The sequence below is a fragment of the Eleginops maclovinus genome, chromosome 19, assembly GCF_036324505.1.
Source record: "Eleginops maclovinus isolate JMC-PN-2008 ecotype Puerto Natales chromosome 19, JC_Emac_rtc_rv5, whole genome shotgun sequence".
In the NCBI taxonomy this organism is placed as follows: Eukaryota; Metazoa; Chordata; class Actinopteri; order Perciformes; family Eleginopidae; genus Eleginops; species Eleginops maclovinus.
Window position 1 is genome coordinate 9,028,702 of NC_086367.1, and position 22,663 is coordinate 9,051,364.

The 22,663-nt window shown below is 41.4% G+C and overlaps 1 protein-coding gene across 1 annotated transcript; it reads right to left on the reverse strand.

The window, feature by feature from the left end:
* Nucleotides 1-2,762: 2,762 nt before the first annotated feature.
* On the reverse strand, nucleotides 2,763-22,261 carry clic4 (chloride intracellular channel 4). The gene is made up of 6 exons (XM_063909088.1): nucleotides 21,872-22,261; nucleotides 9,422-9,531; nucleotides 7,590-7,715; nucleotides 6,907-7,013; nucleotides 5,809-5,990; nucleotides 2,763-4,397 (listed from the first exon to the last, which is right to left on the reverse strand). Exons 1-6 carry the CDS (start codon nucleotides 21,938-21,940, stop codon nucleotides 4,233-4,235), a joined length of 759 nt encoding a protein of 252 aa, XP_063765158.1. The 5' UTR covers nucleotides 21,941-22,261; the 3' UTR covers nucleotides 2,763-4,232.
* Between the last annotated feature and the right edge of the window lie 402 nt (nucleotides 22,262-22,663).

Genomic DNA, 22,663 nt, shown 5'->3' on the forward strand with positions numbered 1-22,663 from the left:
CAAAAAGGTAAGGGAACCACAGCCATGGGCTAATTCATTAAGGCCTCAACTTTTGTTTATTATATATTCACCAATATTGTACACACATAGTTAAAAACCATTGTTTGTGACCTCCTGTCTAGTTCCACTAAACCACCTCAAAGCCATGCCTCGAGGCTACCTGTTTCATAAAATGATTAAGTAAGCAGGCCTTACTAGCTGTCCAAAGTAAGCTTTGAAAACTGGCAAACTCACAGTTAAAATAACATGAATCTTTACTTTTCATTTAACTGTCATGATAGGAGTGAAATATTATGGGCCATTTGAAATGAAAACCAATTATGCAACATGAATTATTATATTTAAATTGAAGGAATCCCAATATCCTACCAGTCACATATTTCCACAAATAGACCTGTGTGCTGTCACTCAGCAGACTAAACCAAACACAAAGCAACCTATGTAGCCACATCAAATGTCAGGTGCACTGAGTCCATATGCAAAGACGGGTTTTCACACATTGTAGCTCCAAAACCCAGTTGGGATATCACTGTGTACTCTTGAGCGAGCTACTTTACCAGTGTAAATATTTAGCCAGCTGTATAAATGGGTGTTGTATAAAACCTGCAAACTGAACTGGCACTGCAGAGGTAGAGCCAAACAGAAAAGGCTTCGCCAAACATATCGAGTAGTGAAAAATACACAGAGGATTGTTTTACCTTTAACTGAGAGCATGATGGCAAAAATGTATTCACGTATAAAGAAAGAAAAGAAACTCAATACCAGAGACCGACTGTAACCTGTGTGTTGGCTCCCTCTTATGGTGTGTAAAATAGCCCTGCTCTTTATAAAAACACACACACAGTCAACATGTTTGGAAAACAATACTGAGCCCCTCCCTGCTTCACCTTCATTACCCAATTACACTAATACACTCATCCTGCTTGTAATGAGTGTGTGGTCTGAATGATAGCCAGCCTTGTTGTGTCTTCACTTACCCCACATAAACACACACAGCCCACACAAACACACACATACATCTGTTTGTTTTCTGATGGGTGGATTTTCCTGCTTATGAATTACAAGGGGAGACGATGTCTCAGTGTTCAGCAGAAAGGGAGTAGAGAATGTCTGAGGCTGAAACATGACACTTTAATGATCTGGAGAGCATCCAAAAACAGTACAACCCCACACCTTTAAAAAAAAAAATCTATTGCGAAACTTTGTCTGCAATCAGCCCTGCAGAAAAGACTTGTTTGTGCTTCAGAACAGTAGGGACTTGGCTGGAAAACACCATCAAGCTGACAGCCAGAGGCAGTCTTAGGGGGAGGTGGAGCCCACAGTTGGTGGACACCCACATGAGACATTCCTTGGAGACGGAGAGAGCTGTAAACAAACATGTTTTGGCCCAGGGTTTCCCAAACTTCTCTATATTTTTGTATCAGTGACCTGCAAGATTAACTATAGATTCACAAAGAACAGTCAAGTGTTTCTGCTTGCAGGGGAGCTCATGGCACCTCAAGGTCACAGGGCCCCTTTGTTGGAAACTTGGGCTGATTTTACTCTGCAGGTAAAGAACAGCCCATCTTTGGATTTCCGCCCGAAGAACTGACACATATGCCTTTTCTACATTATGAATTCTGAAATATATTTTGGTTTAACACAATGTTAGTGGTATTCATAGAGTGACATAAAAGTAATACATAATTAATGTTCGGGACTCCAGAGCAATAAGCTGGAACTCAAGTGCAATTGTTCTATTTTTCTAGGACATTTCAACAGGAAAAGCAAAAGTTCCAGCTCCAGTTTCATGGTGCAGATCAATGTGGCATCAATGTCAGTCCTATAATGAGAGACAAAACTAACTCAAGTATTTAGACAAATACGTCTCAACTAAATGTCCAAATTCCGATCCTGGTCTTCCTCAAGCGATGTTGTTGCTTATTTGTCTTCTCGTATATTTGCATATTAGCATGTTGGATGTTAGGTTTTCAGTCTTCTTTATAAAGGGATAGTGTGGATGCTTTCTAGTGATGGTTGCTCGATAGCTTCTAGTTTGCAGAAACAGACTGGACTACTTGCACAGAAGATCTGAATTGATGAGGAAGTAGGACAAAGAGGATGCTGAAGATCTGGATTTGGTGTGGAAATGGGATGAAGAAGAGGTGTGATGAGGTGTGGTCTTTGGATTAGCTTGGATGATGACAGGGGGTAGATGGGGTGGAGGCGGGCCACAGCATAAACACCTGAAATCACAGCTGACTGCAGGAGAGAGGAGAACAATTTTGACTGCAGCACAATGATTGGCTGCTGGATATTGTGTTGAAATGTAATTGGTCAAGAGAGAACACCCAGGATGAGCTGATTATATGCAGCTGTGGAGTGAATTAACGTATACCCAGTCTTCCTGCTTGAACTTAAGCCGAGCTATCAGTCTAAATTTATGCTATATTTAGAAAACAGCAAACTGAAGACATTATCTATGCTTCTTCAAAAGCCACCAGGCTACATTGACAAAAACAATTATAATTTTACCAGGCAGAAAACAGAAGTTGCTGGTTCACTGCTACATGGATTTTTTGTGTGTGTTATTGTGGAACTTGATTCATTTTGGATGAATCTAAATTAAAGAGTGCATTCATGGACATGGCAGCTAACAGGAAGAAAGGGGATACAAGAAAGTGGTATAATATATAAAAGTAATATAAAAACATGTAAATAGTAAATATACGAGGGTAAATGACAAGATAGTCCAAACACTTACAGTTCATACAAAAACAAAGTCAGAGTGCCAATAAGTTTATTTCAATTCTGTCAATATTCTACCACATCATGTTGTAAAGAAATGGTCTCTGCAGAGAGAAAAACAGGTAAGGCAAAGAGGAGATGATTTGAATTAAAATCCAAGTAAGCAAGAAATTAGCTTGTTCCCTTCAAAATTCAGATGCAATGTATAAAATGTACACATTGAATTGCGAGCGACCAAAACAAATATTTACAATTCTTTTTTTAAATCAAATTTGTTTAATAACAAATGTATGAAAAAACATGGCAAATGAGAGAAAACAAAACATGTTTTTGCTTTATCTGCATTAAAGCACTTTCGGAGCTACTGTATCATAGCATACATTCACTACCACAGAGATCTACACACATGGAGAAAGGTATTTGTTTCATTGCTACACTCCTCGTTTGACTTAAATATGTTTTGTGTCGCCTTTTACTGACTGCACATTAGTGTCCTTCATTCTTTATGCTATGAAGAAGGAAACAGCAGGTGTGTGGTTTCTTTTTTAACATAGCCAGAGTCATTGCATCCACAGTGAGACCAGTATAATGTGCCCTTTTTGCTCCTCCGTGTGTAATTCAAATTACAGCTACAGTCATAACTTCTTTGCTTCGCAAGAGAATAGGAGTCAAAGAGCTTTGCTATGTCTGGACATCTACACCTTAGATATCTATAAGCTACATGTGGTTGATTATTTCTTCACCTCAGGTTAGAGTTATCTCGATTCCTGCAGCAGGTACAGGATATTCCCTCCAATTCACCAGAGCTGAGCTACAAGACTTCTGCCAATTTGAGGAAATGAAGAAATCAGAGCATGGATACCAGGTAGCTTTACCTGCAATTATCTTTGATTTATTTAAAGCCGATCAACATTAAAATAAAGCGTCTCACTTGATATGTCAACCACTCCGGTTTGGATTTGCTTCTACTTGAGTAAAAAAAAAAAACACTGAAGCTTCAACACTGTTTACAATGCTTCTTAATAAGCCAAAAGAAAGGGGAAAAAACTGCTTCTCAGTGTTCATCTTAAAGCAATCCTAGAAAGAGCTATTTCAATATTAAACAGACAACAGGAAATTAACAACAGCTTGAGACCTACTCCCTGCACCAGAGGGAAGGTCAGCTTGAAGGTCACTTATCAGGGACATGTTGATAAGCGCTGATACACAGGTCTGGCTGCTTCTCAAGTCGCCGAGCAACATTCATCAGCAGTTGAAAAACAAAAGTAAATTAAGGATGGAACAACCGTGGCCTTTTGCTGAATCAACTAAAAAGTAGGTCTTCGTAAAAATCGGAGAGGAAAAAAAAAAAGAACGGTTCATGCATTGGGCTTCGCTTTTGAGAGAAGAAAAAGAAGTCCAAAGTTTTTTCTTTCTCGTGAATGAGCACATCAGTCCCGGGGTGGAGGGGTGTGAGAGAGAAGGGGAGGTTAAGGGGTGACGGATGGATGGATGGACGCAGGAGCTTATTTGACCAGCCTCTTGGCTACGTCTCCGTAGGCTATCTCGATCTCTTTGTCGCTGGGGCAGGTGTTGGTGAACTCTTCGCATGTGTAGGCGATGTTCAGGTACTTCCAGATGCAGGTCATCTCTTTGGGGATTTCAAAGCCTCTGTACTTCTTGGCCACCACCTGAGAGGAAGATATCAGGAGTTAGAAATCCAAACACAATCCACTGGGCAACAAACTCTTCATAAACTAAAAGAACAATGCAAAGATTAACCGTCAAGAAATAACATTATTTTTTATTATTATATCTATCTATCTATATATATATATATATATAGAGAGAGAGAGAGAAATTCAATTAATGTGGCCCCATATACCAATAGTGGAGCAGTTATGGGTTACTATTTCATCATTAAATTGTGCTATGCTGCCCACAAGGTGCCACATTTGTAAAGCTGAAACTTCATGGTCATTCATCGATCAACGTAAAATTCCTCAATAATTATTTAATTAATTAGTTGATAATACTTGTTTTCAAGATGAAATTCATCATGGTTGCAGCTCAACAGAGTTGTCGCAACATCCTTGCAACAACAGAAATTCTGCCAGGTCGTAAAAGTTATTGGTTTGGAAAAAATATAAAAAACACACAACCCAATACCTCTGAAATTACAAATATGTCACCCCTCATAGAAATAAGGTCCCACATACTCATTGTTCACGCTTAGTCTGCCTAAATGAACTGCTTGTTGGGAGCATGTTATCTCGACTGGTATCTCTCCAACCCTCTCATTAGTGTTGTTAATGTTTTTGGATGTTCTCCAGATCACTGAAGTGTCACACCAACAGTTTTTGGTTCATGGAGTTCAGTGACCTCATGAATTTAAAAATGATCCATTGGCTGTCTTTATCGGGGGACTGTTTAAAATGTCATACAAACATTCTTGCAGCAGCCAATTAAAGCTCCTGCTATGAGTAGGAACCAACGTTTGTTTATTCAGAGATTGACTGAAAGGTAAACAGTTGTTGACCACACACATGGATACACACACAAAAGCTGAGGTAACGTCTCGCACCTGAAGCTTAGTGGTTGTTTGTTAATGTCATTTTCTGTACGTCGATCGGAAAGCTGATTAAAGAGTGTTCAAATGGAAACTTTCGTATCAGACTTCTTATTCATCAGACAAGATAATCAGTACATCAATTATGTCAACAAAGTACCATCTCAGTGGCTTAGCCCTCACAATACTATTTTTACTAAGTATAAGACAACTGAGAACGTAGTGTGTTAAAACTGCGTTGTATGTTCAGTTTGAGTATGTGAGAATAGCCTGGATGTATACTAAGTTATCAATAATTCCTGAGTATGCGATGTGAGCTTACTAGACATTCTTACTGGCAAACCATCATGAATTTTATGGCAATTTCAAACACATTGCTCTGGCTGACCACTGGTGAGGTTTAAGCAGGTTGAAGCTCTGTTTAGTATTACATAAGGTCACCGATCTCAATGTAGCAATAGTTTGTTCTAGCCTGGAACGGCCACACCACAACTACTATGTCTGGGTGACGTTTAAAAGTCCCCCTTGCTCACCTTGACTATATGCAGCTTTGGCAGCAGGTTGCAGTCAGCCAGGGTCATTTCATCCCCGTCCAGGAACTTGCGGCTGGAGACCTTGATGTCCTCGATGCTGTTGTGGTCGATCTCGTCGGGCAGCGGCGAGCGAAGATACTCGTCCAGCTTCTGAAGCGTCTTCAGGAGGCCGCGCTCCAGACCTGCAAAAGATATTATACAAAAAGCTAGAATATAAGTTCAACTCTTATTTAAAGTAAATAATATCGGTGTGCTACTCCCAGTGATCAACCACATGGGGGCAGCATTTCATCAGGATAGTGGGCATGAACACTACTGATGCTGGAAAGACACATCATGAACACCAGTACAATCTAAAACACTAGCATGTGATCCATTGCTGTACTGCTGTAACAAATATGTTGTATGTTTATCACCCACCACACGTTTAAATGGATCGCACATACAATTTGTCCTTACCCTGTATCCCTCTGTCTATTGATCAATCATTAACAATTCATTTTATTGCTGGAAATTATGACATGAGTATTTCAACGTTACTCGGGACCTGTTTCTTTGGAGAGCACTTATAATTGAACCATGAGATTCAGTCCCAAACTCTGTTGACACAGCGTTGGATTTCACCAACAGCTCACCATGGCTCACTATTTTCCCAGGGTGGAGAGAGAGCAGTCAACTAAAACATGATACAATATCTTGGAATTTTAAGCAGACCATAAAAACCCTTCACGGTCCACAAGTTGTTTCACCCAGGATGAACCAGATTCTATGGAAATTCACATTTGTCATAAATCCAATTATTTTATCTGGGAAGTTTGTAGGCGGTGGGGGGGGGGGTGTTCCAGTTCATTTTCAGGATAGCTGCAGTGTGGTTTTCCAGAGAGCTCCAGCAGGTGAGACGGGGAGGGTGAGGACATGAGGAACAAAAGCTCTGTGTTCCTGAGTGAGGCTGAAAACCACCAATCGGGGCAGGGCTACCACTGTCGCCTGGCAACCAGAGGGCTCTCCAAACACAACTGGACGGTTTATGATCTCTTCTTTTAACCAATCGCACGCGCGTGCGTGCGGCTGCGTGTGTGTCAAATACAGATAACTCACCCTCATTTGCATCTGGTTTGGAGTTCTTAATGAAGGCTGAAAACTTGGCGAAGATGTCCATCCCAGCTGTGTTTGACTCGGGGTGTCTGGCACCAAGCTTAATGTACCTGCACACAAGAACACACAGTCAGGTAAATACAGAACTGTATGTACATATGAGGAGGTTAAAGTGGAATTTTAACAACATTTATATTAATAAACATAAATTAATCCTATTAACAATTGTTGTTTGTAAAGACAACCACAGCATATTTCTCTGTACTGCAAACATTAAATGTCCAAAAATGACAACAACAAAAAGTCCAGCTCTTCAGGCTGATTAATCAACTTAAATATTTTTCCTTGTCATATCCAATATAGTCTTTGGACACAATCAAAATCAGAATCGGTTTTATTACCAAGTAGGTTAACACATACGAGGAATTTGCTTTGTTGTAAATAGTGCATACACAGACACAGAAAGAAAAATATGTTTATATATTATTTTATTTTTTTAAATGTCCCCTTTTAAAAAAAAAGGAGCCAAATGGGTTAGGTAAAACGTCTGTCTCACTTTAAATCTATACAGCCTTTAGCTATGAATACTTGCTAACAGAGCAATTAAAGCTGAGTGTCCTCATGACAGTGTGCAGAGATTACAGTAGGTGAGTAAAGCTTTGCCGGAGGATTGAGACATCACTCACTTGGGTGGGGAGAGGACATCCTCAAGGAACTCCTCGATCTTGTTGACGTCAGTTTTGACCTCGCCGTTGAAGGTGATGAAGGGTGGGTGTGTGCCAGGGGCCAGGTTCTGGAGGTCGGCTGGCTTCCTGGAAGAGAGATGAAGCACATTTTAGTAGATTTAAGAAAAACGGAAGAAATGCAACCGATAAATCAGATATATAAATGAATATGTGTAAATATATTCACTGTATATATTTCAAGCTAATTAAACATTGGGAGTGATGCTTGTGTTTTCCTCTGTCCCCATGAGTGTGTTTGCGTCTCCCTTTCTCTCTGTGGCCTCCAAACTAGCACATTTTGTACCAGATGTCTTTGGTAGGCTGATGACACCGACACACACGTAAATACAAATGAGCATGCGTTGAATGAGGAGTGTGAACACAACTCCCTTGTGAAACCCATAGCCCAGATGCTCAAATCCCTTCAGCTTAAAGGCAGCAAAACAAACAGCGGTGTCTTTTTGAACCTAACAGATTGGTATTAGCCAGCAGACAGCGTGAATCCTCTTTGATGTTCTGTTACTAGCAACAACATGTATCCATAAAGAATCTCATACGCTCCAGTGGTGGCTGTGTTTTGAGACAAGACATCTGAGGGCACAGAGAAATAGGAAATTACCTCAACTCTTTGGAATGCAAAGGGGAAGTGGCACCCTCACCAAATAATATCCCAGATGATCTGGTAAAAAGACTCAAATGCTTTTATCACAGAAACAAATCTTAACATGATAACCTTGACCCAAGAGAAGTCTTAAACATATGACATACATGTCCTTCTACAGGTGTAACAGCGGGCACTGCTCTCCCATATAAACACTCTAATAAAAAACAGCCATAAACATGGCAGGCACCTTCTGTTGCAATACACATGCACTTTATGTTTACTCAAGGTTACCAATAATAAAAACATTGAGTCTGGATCTCTTGTTCCCCTGGAGAGGAGTAAAAAACAAAAGTCCCTCCTGCTGAACAAAGGGGTTGTTTGACGTGTGATGGGTAAACAGACACGGCTAAGTAGGCGGACATCCTACATTGCCCTTACAGCATATCAGCCAGCTCTGTGCTGTGCTACTGGCCCTCTGCTAGGGAAAGTCAATGCAAATGAATATGTGCAGTCATCCAGATTGTGCATGCATGTGTGAAGAAACCCAGATGACTAGTCAAAGACTCAGCTTTCCTGCTCTGCTGGAAAAATATGAATCCAGTACATTTCTGTTGGGTTGTTGTGAGACGCCAGAGCTTCCAAGCGGATGAAACACATTTTGAAACATTACTGCAGAAGTCTCAAATCTCTGAGTCAATACACACATGACGCAGAAAGGCCTTATAAACCACATGATCTGACTACAGTATGTCTGAAAATAATCTTGCATTTGCCTGTCCCGCCTTAGCGAGTGGAAAAACATTTAGGGTGTATTTAGATGAATCACCAAGGAGAAAGTAAAGGGTTTGGTAGAAGTTCTGCTACATGAGTCCTTATGTGAAAGCATGTTACCAGAATTGCAGAGGATCAATGTTGTCTGATGCCTGCAGTGAAAAATAATATGTTCCAAAAGACAATCTGGACAGGAAGTTAATGGAACCTTAAAAACCTTAAATAGTCTCTCCAGAGTCCGTATGTTTATTTTCTCCGGCCTGAGAAAGGGTCATGGGAAAACCAAATAAGCAGTGGGGAAGCAGCGAGTGTGTCGGGCTGGGGCTGGATCAAAACGCTACCGAGCGGGCTAGGCCTTTGTGGAAACATCCAGAAGAGAAAAAAAGAGCGAAAGATGGGGAAAGAGAGCAAGACTCACCTCTTGAGGTCCACTGTGGTGACATTGAAGACGACTCCTTTAAGCCACAGGATCATGAAGAGCCTCTGGGAGAAGGGGCAGTTACCGATGCTCTCGCCATCACTTCCTGCCTGAAATAGACACAGATAGCAGAGTTAGAGTAGGAGTAAATTAGCTATCAGCAAAATGTTACAGATATTGTTCCTCAAGACTGAGCACACAAACGATGGCAGAGGATTCTATCATATGGAGAACATTAGAAGGAAAAGTATGGATTGTACTGCCAAGCAATGTGCTGCTCTGGGTGTTGGCAGCAGAATAATGTTAGCTACCGAAAACAAGACTCCCCTAAAATCATTCATAACACTTACTGTGTACACTTTATTCTGTATATTTCATATGCATTTCATTTTCTTGCAATCAAGTAGCCCTTTTAGACTGGGAGCTGAATCTGGTCTATACTCGCTTCAAAGCCATCGTTCTTTTTTGGCAAAAATAGCCTATTTATTAAGCTGAACTTGTTACTCTACGGCAGTTTTTTTGTGTGATGATTTAACTTTGGTGTTAAAAAGGGGTATTTCAGATAAACCAAAGTCACACAATGAGACAAACCAATTAACCCATGGCTGTAGGATAGAATTCTGCAACATACATTTTTCGATTGCGTCATAAAAGTGTACACTTTTTTGTAGGTAGCTAAAAACGTTTGCTCCTGACCCCATCTACATCAGTACATTGCTTCTGTGCCAGTAAGCCTACATACTTCTTCAAATTGGGAATGTGCAGACCGTCCTCCAATATTATGGATGAGTACCTCATTCCAACCGACTTCCAACAGTACAAACTATCCCTTTCGGGACTGGGAGGAAACATCCCAGATTGTAAATATGGCAAGCATGACATAAAGATCAAGAACGCACATGTAACAGGTTTCAGCCCCTGATAACACTTGGGCTTAATGCAGAGGTCAAAACAACCCTAACAACCTTGTTAGAGATCGCATCTCTGTTTCACAACTTTATGGCCCGGGCGTTTCACTGCACTCACCCAGAGAGGGCCCGTCTCAGACAATGACTCTTTCATACACATTACAGGCTGCCCTCGAAAAGATTTAAGTAGGAGGGAAAGAGTGGAGAGAGTCGACCCCCCTTGTCTTAAATACTTCAGCACACTTCCCCTCTATTAAAGTGCACAACAACTGTCCAAGAGTAAGAGGAAACTTCTGGAGTGATTAAGACCAGGGGCCACCTCTTGTTTCCTCTTTTGCTAGATTGCACAAACACAAGACTGAGAAGTTGCTCAGGGAAGTGTATCAATGGATGCGGCACATGTCCTTAAAATGATTGACCCCGTCTCATCGCTTAGCAGCAGACAAAAACAGGACTATATTTCTGAGAAGGCATTTCTAACACTAAAAACACAACCTGCACGTTTAAAAAATAAATAACAATACTAATAGAAAAGTCCGATAGCTTCATAGAGGACAGGAAAACGCAACATAGCAGTGATTTCTGTCTCACTATCACACACAGCAGTTAAGGCAACGGGAGGATGCTGAAAGCTGTCAGATATCTCTGCTCTTCCAAACAAATGATTAGAGACTCACGGCCATGTATGGAGAGAGAAAGCTGTAGCGCAGGACAAATATGGATTGGATTCTACATCAAAGGCAGAATAAGAGATTCTTTTGATTCACTGAGCTTTGAGCAGTGACTTAATAAAACCTGCAATGCTGACAGGGTAATGCCTGTTTCGAAATATAGATTTTTAGTTAAAAAAGATATCTAATCTTTATTTTACCTTGTTTACACACCAGCACACATATTTAACAACCGTTAGCCATAGAGTCAGGGCATTGTGGCTCTGTGAGTACCAAGCCTCTTGAGGTATGCCATTATCCAGACAAGGCAGGCCAATAGAGAATGCACCTTATTCATCTATTCACAAGGACAAGCATGGAGGTCATGTAAGCCCCTTCGTTCAGTGTAATATCGTAGCAGAGCCTTAGCCAAAACAGCTGAATATCGTTTGTCTTTAGTCTGCCTCTTGTGTCAACTCCTGCAAATGTGATATGCAAAGGGTGTCTGTACGAGTGATGCAAAAGCCTTACACAAATCACCTGGACTGAAAAAGAGCACCGAATAAAAAAGAAGATTCAAATTTAAACCACTAGCTTAACAGAGTATTTTTTTAACATCAGATTTGCATGTTCTGCAGTGTCTTTAATAGTGGACTTTGTTCTGGAGTGGTCAGGGAGTCTTGCAGTTCTTTGCTGGTGCGGACAGGCTGTCTGCTGTTGTCCTCTGTGTGATGCCCAGTGGGATGGCTCTGTTTGATCTGCCTGCTGGCTCCTATTGTACTGCGGCTGCCCCCCCCCTCCCTTCCCCTCCCTCACTCTGAATTCAATATTTGCAAAGCTTGGATTAGGTTGTTGCCTTTGTCCAGCAAATTAAGTTCCCCTTTTCACCTTACATGATTTGATTCTGATAGAAAGCGTCGGCCATGAAGTGTACCACGGTTCTTGGCCTTCACTATGCTAGCATTACCTGATCCTTAGCGGATCAGAGACACATCAATGGGATGATAACAACTCCATTTTCCCCAGAGCGCTTACACCTACAGAGCACCATTCAGTTCTGGATCAAGGGAGCACAGCAACGGTTCCCATGACAATGGCCAGGGACATTATGACATGCACACAGCATAAAAGGGATCACAAAATCACAGGTCAGCTCTTTTCTGTAGGGGTTGAAAATTCAGACGCAATGTTCTTTTTAAATTAAAAAGATGTTTTCTGTTCTAACACAATGAGATGCTTTTAAGCTCCAGTTCTGCATCTCAAGTTGCCCAGAAGAAGGCCACAGCAGCTGAGGAAGACAGTTCACACGTTCCTTAATCTTTCAGTCTGTACTCGGAGTCATGGCAATCCTCCTGCCCTCTGCAGCAGAGCAGACTGCAGCTCTGTTAAAGACCCTGCAGAGAGAGGGGTAAACAGCTAGAGAGAGATATAATAATAAATAGGGAGGGAACTAGGTGTCCCAGACATGATAAGCAATGCTTTTAGTGGGAGGAAAAGATGTCAAGCTTCAGAGGCCGTGTGCTGCTTCTCCTTCTTCTTCCTTCCCCCTTTATCCCTCTTCCCCTTATCCTGGGCCCCTCTGTCGAGTCAGAGGGGGGTTGGGCATTTAAGGAGGAGACGGAAACTATTCCAGAAATGTCCTGTTACTCCCGCCGAAGAGGGGGCTTTGTTTAGTTAAAGTGATGATGCTGGTGGGGCTGCATTTCCGCTGCCTGGGACATATAAACGGCTGGCTGTTAAGGATGGGTGTAAGGAAATATTGATATATAGCTTACATGCAAAGATTGTGCTCCAAATACAATGAAAAATGTCCTAATAGTATAATTTTATTTAATGGCAAAACATTGCCCTGATTACAGTATCGTCTACAATAAAAGAAAGCCCTACATTTGAATATGCATTCAAGTAAGGTAGGCTTTATATGTGTTATAATAATAATAATAATAATAATAATAATAATAATAATAATAATAATTAATAATAATAATAGTGCTGAATAAGATTTCAAAGTAGCACCTTAGAGAACAACCATAGAGGATAGTTTAAAATAAAAACAGTTCAATTTAATATATTTTTTAAAACAGCTTTGTGAAGATTATTATTAAATATCATTATTTTATCAGACATTGGTCCGGGGGCCTGACAGAAGGGCTACTCCCTGGTTTAGGACACCCTTCATAACCTTGTCCATGCTCCACCCTACCAACAGTTTCCAGAGTACCAGTATTATAGCTGGACATTCAGAAAAGAGGCCTTCTGGAGAACCTTCCATACAGCAGCATCACAAAGCGCTTTCTGTTTGTGGAGTTTTAGGCACGTCAGTAGTTAGAAAGTGTGTGTGCGTGTGTGTGGGGGGGGGGGGGGGGGGGGAATTGCCCTCATAAAAACACACATGCAAAGCGAGAAAGAACCTCAAGTGGGCCCTTTTATGGTTAGGAACATCAGTTTAAAAATACCCCTTTTTCCAAGAAAAGGAGATTTGATTCCAAATACAAGCAGCGCACACAGGAACACTCCGCAGCGCTCGGTGTGGAGCCTGGTATTTTCTTTCGTCCTGTGTAAAAAATGACTCACAACTAGCAGACGGTTACACCATCCTTCACAGAGATTTGTACAGAGATTTCCTCTAATAAGACGCAGCTAAAAAAACGGCTGGTGTGCAGAAGCAGCTGACTTCTTGGTAACAGACTCTGGAGCTTTATTTAGGCTCCATGGATGGACCGCGAATCAACAGATGCTTGTTTATTTAATGCCGAACACACACAGCTGCTGAGTGGAGGGTGAGTCATGCTCAAGTCGGATGTTATCAAGGAGTCTGTGTCCAGAACAGCGTGGCCCCGCAGCAGAACAATGAGGCCTCAGTCAGCAAGGGGCCAATTGTGTCTTTAAAGCCATTTTCACAGTGTGGTCATACCTCTATATCACTTCCCTTATGACTGTGCTCATGTTATGACCAACGTAACGCTTCTCAGGAAGAATGAAGCTGATGCTAGGCTTTAACAAATAAGCTCAAACATAACTCGGAGTTAAAACATTTTTCACAAGTGCATAACACATTTACTTTTGCTAGGCTAATTTTCCTGGCCCTGGCTAATACAAATAGTTTTTTATCAAAAGAACAAAAATTGAAGTTGATTGTTTTATCTCATTCAGTAAAATATATCGGATCACCGGCTACGTGTCATTGATGTCACGTAGCAAACATTCTTGCATCACAGAAATGGTATGACAATCGCCTCTCCTTCTCACTAATCATGGACTAGTTAACTGAGTGAGTGAGTTATATTACAGGCCATAGCAGATGTTTAATTCTTTTTAACCACTTGCGATTGGCCAAGTGGGGTTGCTGTATTTAGTGGCCTGACGTGGCGTTCTACTCGCCTAGGGCAATCCTTATTGTTGAGCCATGTGTCTGTCCTTGAAAGTGCACTTTCAAGAGGGACAAAAAGGGATCTCCTTCACGAGTACATTCCTATAAAATGTTACATGCAAGCCCAGAAAACCCAACCTAAACCTCCTTCATATTCCAACTTTCTCCAGTGTTACATACAGCTCTGGAACTCCACTCCAAATGTTTCTTAAATCTTTACCTCTGCATGTTTGGCAGCCATTCCAGTGTCTGTTGAATTCCAACAAAGAGACAAATTGTCAGTTTATAAAATACAATAAAAAAAGAAAAATAATGCAACTCAAAGACATGTCTATAAATAATAAAACAGGAGAAAATGATAATGCTGAAGTGGTCTCTTGATTTTTTTTGGGGCCGTATATGTCTTCTAACACATTTCTACCAATTTTCTCCAACAGTTCTAAGACTGGACTGATGATGTGAGACCTCAGTTACAGTCGCCAGCATTCAGGGACAATGGGTCCTGTTCAGGCCAGTCACAGTCCTCCCAGTCTCTGCTCACTGCCTAATTTTAGTAACATGTCTGACGTGCCTTCCCCTCCCAAAAACACTTCATGTTCTAAATTGGGTGGGCTGCTCAGCAAGTTCAAGCCACACTTTGACCGAATAAGGAACTGACGCTGTAACAAGGCCCTCCGCTCCCCTTCTCCTGCTCTGACACACAGCAGGAATGTCCGTTTGAGCGTGGGCAGCCATGAAAATGTCATGGCAATGCCTCTTCCTGTTTGCTGGACAAGTAAAATACATCTTGGATGATGCTAGATTTTTAAGATTCAAACTTCTCCTTTTTGTTAAGCATTGAGAATAGGGCTGAGACACATAGTAAATTAATCAATCAAAAATAAATCATTTAAACTATTGTGGGACTCAAAGAGTGGTGCAGGAATGAGTCCTAAGAGCCGTAAAGAGTTAGCATTTTGGCACTTCCGATCGCACGTTCAAGTCAACAACTTTTTGAATGGGTTTCTGGCTAAAACACAAAAATAAGTTAAAACAAGCCAAAACGTTTTCACAGATTGTTTGGAGACATAAAATACTTCAATAAATATGTAAATAATAATACACAATAATAGTTTTTGGGTAGGCCTAAAAATATACATACCTCCGCCTCACATCTTGATATCTTACTATCTAGGAATACAACCATATTTTTTCAACTAAACCCTATTTCTCATTTCATAAAAGCCATATTTCTCAAATATACCACCAAGCTGCCTTTCAGGAAATGTTCACTAAACAAAATAAAGTCTACAACTGCCCAAATTCCTATTTCCAGAGACCGTATGATCCAACAATAAAGTACAAACAACAAGGCCACCTTTTGGTACTCAACAGTCTTCAATAGTGCTATGGGCAGATTTGCCCCATCACCAAAAGTTATTTAGTCTCCATGTATGAATGTGGAGGTCTGGTCTGGGTGGGGCTGAGACTCTGTGTTACTGTCAATCACGCTCAGAGAGAGGAGTGTACAGAGGACTCTGATCCTGCAGGAATAGAAACACCATCACATTCTTGGTGTGGCTCTGACTCAGGCTGACATCACCCGGTGGAAACCTCGAGACTTCCAGTCAGACACAGGCCTACTGTGCTGGAGCGCAGGACAACTGTAAGAACCAACCGTTGCTGTGGAAAGTTGGATGGATGTGTCCTGCGTAACCATGCTACTGCAATGAAGTTTGCCAAGTTAATGATATTGTAACTGCTGCATTAAGCCTCAGTGAAGAACAGATAAAGACAAATAGCAGTTCAGGTTTCTAGAAGCACATGACTGGTGTTTGAGGAAGAGGATCCAAATGAGGGAAAAACAAACAGACAGCACTGTGGGAGATCAGCATGAACTAGCAATCACCCTCGCTCTGACCGCTGTTTCAAGTGTCTAATACAAACAATGAGCTGCAAGCTGAGGTCTGCTCCAACTCCACCTATTCACAGACAGTTTACAAATTCATAGACCCCAAGTTGATGACTAGGGAAGACTCACGCATTCACACTCACGTATAGAAAACTCACAGTTTTGCTTACATTTTCAAAAAGGAAATTAAATAGAAATCTAGCCTCTATCAGAAAGTTTTCAAAAACAGATTCTCCTTACAGGTTTGAATTCATTTATTTTGAACTGAGATGAATCTTAGTGATTCCTTGATTACACATATCTTGTCTAGACAGCTGTGAACCACCCATTGGCACAGATGCTGTTACCACACATGCAAGATATCCACTGCAGTAAAGCCTACCCTGCACCCTGGCCACATCCACACTGGCCTCGTCAGTGATTCTGAGCAGACAGTGTGTCTCTCTCTGGACACTCCGGGTCACATCCACTCTGACCTGCAATCGAGGTGGCTTTCAGTACCAGTCTGCTGCCTTGCTCGTTTCACATCATAGAAACCAAACATGCAAATTAAGAAACCGCTTGTGCAAAAATAAAAAAGGGAAAGACCGCTCTCTCCAAATTAAAAATTACACATGTTCCTCCACCTGTAGCGCCATTACCAATAGTTTAGGCATGAGTTGGTGTTTGTTGTAGGTAATGGCAGTAGAGATTTCTACTAAGTCTCAAATGACAGAATTATCTTTTACTTTTTTCTATTCTTATCTATGGACATGATTCTAGCCATCCTAGTATAATAAATCATCAATATTTGCCTTTACGTAGCAGCCGGGATTGGGATGTCATTATTGTTCTTCCACTTCGCAAAGGAAAAGAAAGCCTACATACGGTAGATATTTATGGCACTTTGCTTTGCACCATGATGGAATGATGATGAGTCAAGGAAGATAGCCATGTCATCCTATCCTCCACTTTCAGGTACTTCACTTCGGGTTATACACACTTCCGAAGACTCTGCTATGAGAAGGTGAAACACAAGCAGACTGGATCATGTTGAGAATGATTGAGTTACTTGTGTAGCGCGGAGGAGGGAAGATTCTCCTCATTTAAGGGGTCAGCTCTCTCCGGACAGTGTGGTTGATGTAACAGAGGCAGCGGTAGCACCTTTCCCCTCTGCATCCTGATCTGGTAGGTTATAATTGCAGCAGTAATCTGTACAGGCTATTAGTTAACAAGTAAAACACACCAACCCATAAATTACCCAAGTCTCTTTGTCTCAGATGCATGTTGTTATAGGGCACCATCACTTCCTGTACTTGGGCGGCAGTGGCTCAGTCAGGGCGGCAGTGGCTCAGTCAGTAGGGACTTGGTCTTGGGACCGAAGGGTCGCCGGTTCACGTCCCGATCGGACCAAAAAAAATATATATGGAGTGAGCTGGTAGCTGGAGAGGTGCCAGTTCTCCTAGGCCACTGCCGAGGTGCCCTTGAGCAAGGCACCTAACCTCTATCTGCTCCCTTGGCGCCGGGTACCTGGCTGCCTCTCTGCTCTGTCACCTCTCCTCTGCATGTGGTTGTGTGTGCATGTATTTCCTCTGTGTTTGTGCATGTATATCCTCTGTGTGTTTAATGTGTGTCAACACAACAGAGTAGAGAAAAGCAATTTCCCTGTAAGGGATTAATAAAAGTATGTCGTCTTCTTCTTCTTCTTGAGCTCATAGGAAAAATACTTTATTAGCGAATGGCTTCCTGGGCAGGGCAGGCAGCACAAATGAGACAAGCACTTCCTCGATTTCCTTAGAAATATTGGCACAGCAGAACACTTTAGTCACACAACCAGGAACAACAAGGCCTCTGTTTTACTGAAAACAACATGAAATGGGACTTTTGAGTATCCCATAAAAATGCAAACACTGATCTGAGAGCTCCCCTTTCAAACTGGTGTAATAACACACTGCCAGGTCGATGTTGGCCAGTGTTCAGAGTCAGTCAACCTGACAGTCACAAGGAAGAAGCAGTGACAGAGCAGGTGCTGCAAAAGCAAAAATCACAGAGCAGAAGCAACAAGCTATTAATCTTTGTCCCCTAACTCATGACGCTGACTGCAGCTTTGCTATACGCTTAGGATACTTTAACTGCTCTAATGATTTTCCCATAAAAAACACATTGCGGAAAAAAGGTCATTGTGTTTCCATAAAACAGCACATCACAAGGCATAGGTCTGATTGTCACCAGTTGCAACTGATAGCATGATATATGAGCGTGAAGCTTTTCCCTAGGCTGTTATAATACACTTTAAAGAACAGAATTTACTGTCAACCAAGAGTTCAAGGTGTAACACATGAACCCTAACACTTGTTCTCATGTGCAGGTAGGACATAAATCTTAGTTTGATGTGTTGTTGAGCGCTAATTCCTTCATGCAGACCCTAGCCATGCCAAAAAAAAAGTGCTGCTTTGTTGGGACCTTGTTGCAGGCTACCATCTCCTTGGTTCCCATGGAACTGTGCTGAAGGACACACACAAACACAGATAGCCTCTTATGCAAGCCAGACTTAAAAGCACTTCTCCAACTTGTGTACTGGCTCTGTTGTTACCGCTGGCAGCAAGACGATTGAAGTCTGGAGGCAGTGGAAGGTTTTGTAGCGTGACTTTGGCACACTTGTAGCTAGCAGATGCATACACAAGTACAGCTTGTCTGTTTCTCTTGACTCATCTATATTCTGCCCGTACTGTCAGGTCATATGCTTGCGGAAAATGACTTATTACTTTGTAAAACTGTGAGAAACTGAATGAAAACAGAAGAAAAATTGTAGTGATTTAATGATGAGAATCATGCACATTGAGGACAATGAATCGCCTTCACCATTGTGACCAAGTAACACAAGACAGTTAGGCCTACCTCAGTTATGTGAGAGGATCCCTGAATCAATCAGACTGTGCAGCAATCAATATGGATGGAACTCAGTTTATGAGAGGATAGATTTTCAATAGGGCTGAAAATAACTATCATTCATTGGCGATGAATCAGTTGTTTATTTTCTTGATTAATTGCGTTGTTATTTGGCCTATATATTGTTAGAAATACGGTGAAAAATGTCAGTGGTCGCTTCCTAAAAACCAAAATGAGGTTATCACATGTCTATTTTTTTCCCGGACTTGTGGAAAAACGTAGTTAACTGTCAATAGGATAAAGAAACAGAGTTGGAGTCGCAAGGCTTGTAAAAAAGTACTCAAACCGATAAATCTTTAATCAAAATAGTGTGCAATTACTTTAATAGTCATAAAAAAAAAAAATTATCTTCAGAATTCTTAGTTCAAATACTAAAAACAATGACTCCCTTCATGGCAGAGTAGTACATTTCCAGCCATCACAGCACTTTAGTACATCAGATTTAGGGTTTCATATTACCCCTTCAGCCATGTGATGTGTGGAAGTGAAACAGACAGGGGTGGATGCTGGGAAGTTGGAGTAGCTATTGCTCATGTGTGCAAAAACAATATCTAATCTGCTGCACCTTGATGAGGGTCAAAGGTCGATCCTCCCTCTCAAAGTCATTATATGATGCTTATTTGCAATCGAAAGCAATAAAAACTGACAGGGACAAACGTCACGCCCTCATAGATGAGCACAACGTGAAGTGTTCCCATAGCAATGTGAGAACCGTAGCTATAACCACCACAGGTAGAAAAGTTGCAAGATCATCAAAGTACTCTAAGCTGGGACAGTCAGCTACTTTTAATGAGTAAACAGTGTTGTCATTTTACAAACACAGCATCAACTCATGATCTGGAAGCACAATTAGTCAGCTTTCATATGGCAGCACCCTAACAGATCTGACACCGCAGTGTGTGGATAGCACACACAGTTCGTTATCAGCTGTTCCCAGAGGCCCTGCTCGAAGAAGTGCGTCTATGGCAACCTACATGCCTGCCATTGTCTCCCATGACTGTGTTTAACGCAGCACAGTGAGAACAACATCCTCAATAATAGATGTGGACACGCAACACAGTGCCATGCAAGGGACGAAAGAGATAGACTTTCTTACACACTATAAAAAGAAACTCCAGGCTACACAGGCCAAGGAGGGGGAAGAATTTGCCACATGTGTAAACCATTCAGGCCTGGGGATGATGTAACCTCTCCTAGGTTGAGGGGTAGTTTGGAGAAATGGTGCTGGGCCAGTTGGAGTCCATTTATTCTACAGCTTCACCAAAGGGCCTGCAAAGCTACTCAGCCTCATCAATGCCTCACTACAAAGCCTAGCATTTAAGAGGGCACTAGAAACAAAACAAGTGAGTTTTTCCTTGGATTTTTACTGACTAACAAAACTAGATGGCTTATTTAAGGCAAATGCAACCAAAGTGCAAACTTGTTACCCAGACAGTGTTTGCACCAGATAAGAAATGCCTGTTTTCATTTATTTTAAATCTGTAGATAATTATATTTTAAAATAAGGCTTCCTACTCCTCTTCTCATCTGTGGCTTCCACAAGTGTTTTAGTAATTGTCAACCGTCACCATTAAGGGTTCACGCTCTGGGTCAGTGACATCCCGCTGCAACACTCCCTCACCCTGCCAAGACCCCATGCTCCCCCTTTTTCCTTCCCTCTGCCATTTTCCCGCCCTGCAATGCTGAGCTGAAGAAAAGGAAAAACAGCCAATCACAACCCTCCACCATCCATCACCAGTAAATGCAGATGTATTAGCCATGGCAAAGGTGTGGTTAAGTTAATTAAAATTACTGATAGTTTCATACAAATTGTTTATTATGTTGTTGTGATGTTGCATGGAAAATCCCCTTTGGAGTTTTGAGGCATTTCTCATTCCCTGGCAAATTATGGAACATGTAAATGTGATACAATATTTGTAAATGAGGAAACAAATAAATCAAGTTCTATCAGAAGAAAATCCATCAAGCGTCTTAATCATATCGCAATGTAAAAGCAGCATTAACAGTTATGACATTAAATTACAACCAGATGACACATGCCTGCAACCTAGGCAACAGTGGAAATAGCATACAGTTATCTTTCATTCTGTTGCCTAAATCGTGAAAAAAACATGGATAACTTTGAATAACCAAACCAGTATATCTTACACAGCTCTTTGATGGCAGACAGAAAAAACAAATCCACATTGAAATGACCCTAGTATCCATGAATAGAACAATTTTATACAAGTCCAACACAATCCATCACTATAATATTCAACGTGTTAAGCGTGCATTTCAACTGCAGTGGGCGAGCACATGTAACAGTGTCGAAACTGCATTATGGTCCACTACTAAGGAGCTTTTGTGAACGAATTAACGCCGTGTTGTCAGCATGGCAGCATTTGTATCCCCACGATGGGAGGAAGGCTGCATCCGCCCTGCCTGTGACACCGCAGGCTCCACATGGCCACGAAGGGGTTGTGGATAAATACAAAAACTTAACGCGACGTATTCTTCTAGCGTTAGTGTCACATGTAGAACATCCAGTAAGTTAATTAGCAACGTTTAACTTGCTTAAGGTGATTTAGCTACTTAAAACCAGTGTTTTAAGAAATAGTGCGCAGAAATGCATTAGTGTTCATCACAATGCACTGATGTGTGTTTATCCAAGTCCCGCAAAAATGAAAAGCTTCTCCAAAGAAACGTTAGCCGCGGTCTTACCTTCACAAAGAGCTCGATAACGGGCTCATCGTCCGACTTTACTCCGTTCTGCGGTACCGACAGAGACATTATGGTGCTTCTTTCTGAAGTTTTCGCAAACAAAGATGAGTTTTTTCAAGCTACCACGCCCGATTTAGCTCAGTCCTGCTGTCCACCTCTCTTCTTTTTTCCCGCACTGGTGCCCAAGTATGCGCGTTTTCTCCCCCAGAAGGACCCGGTGCTGGGAACACAAACGTCTGTTTAGCCAAACGGACGTGGAGGCAGCGCAGTGGGCCAGATATACAACAGTTTTTATAATTGCTGTATGACTTTAATCACGCTGTGCTACACACACATATCGTAGAAGCGTGCAGCTCTTTATGCTGGGTTGATGGTGAAGACGGGAGGGAAGAAGCAACGGGAATATTTAAAGCCGTGATGTCATCCGAGGCTCACACTCAGAAAAGTGGGAGGGTCTGAGGAGAATTCTTGTTGGGAGGAGGGTGAGATGTAGAGCAGATATACAGCTCTGGAAAAAATTGCAAAACTTATCTGGTTTTACTATTTATAGGTATGTGTTTGGGTAAAATGATTTGTATTTTATTCTATGAACTACTTACAACATTTCTGAATTCAACAGACACTGGAATGGAATGGCTGCCATTCCACTGTATGCTGTCTTTTGTCAAGAAATAAAAACATTTTTAATTTCCCAGTAGATTTTTCATTTAAGTTACTTATTGGAATGGTTCTAATGCAAAACAAATGTGTTTATTTATTTTCCTTCCTGCTCTCCAGGGAATTCACTTTAAA

Bases quoted from the DNA above. Each gene is read 5' to 3' on its own strand.
- clic4 (XM_063909088.1), bottom strand. From the start codon at position 21,940: ATGTCTCTGTCGGTACCGCAGAACGGAGTAAAGTCGGACGATGAGCCC. The intron at 9,532-21,871 runs GTAAGACCGCGG...TGTCTATTTCAG, and splicing joins TTATCGAGCTCTTTGTGAAG to GCAGGAAGTGATGGCGAGAG. The intron at 7,716-9,421 runs GTGAGTCTTGCT...TCTCTCTTCCAG, and splicing joins ACCACAGTGGACCTCAAGAG to GAAGCCAGCCGACCTCCAGA.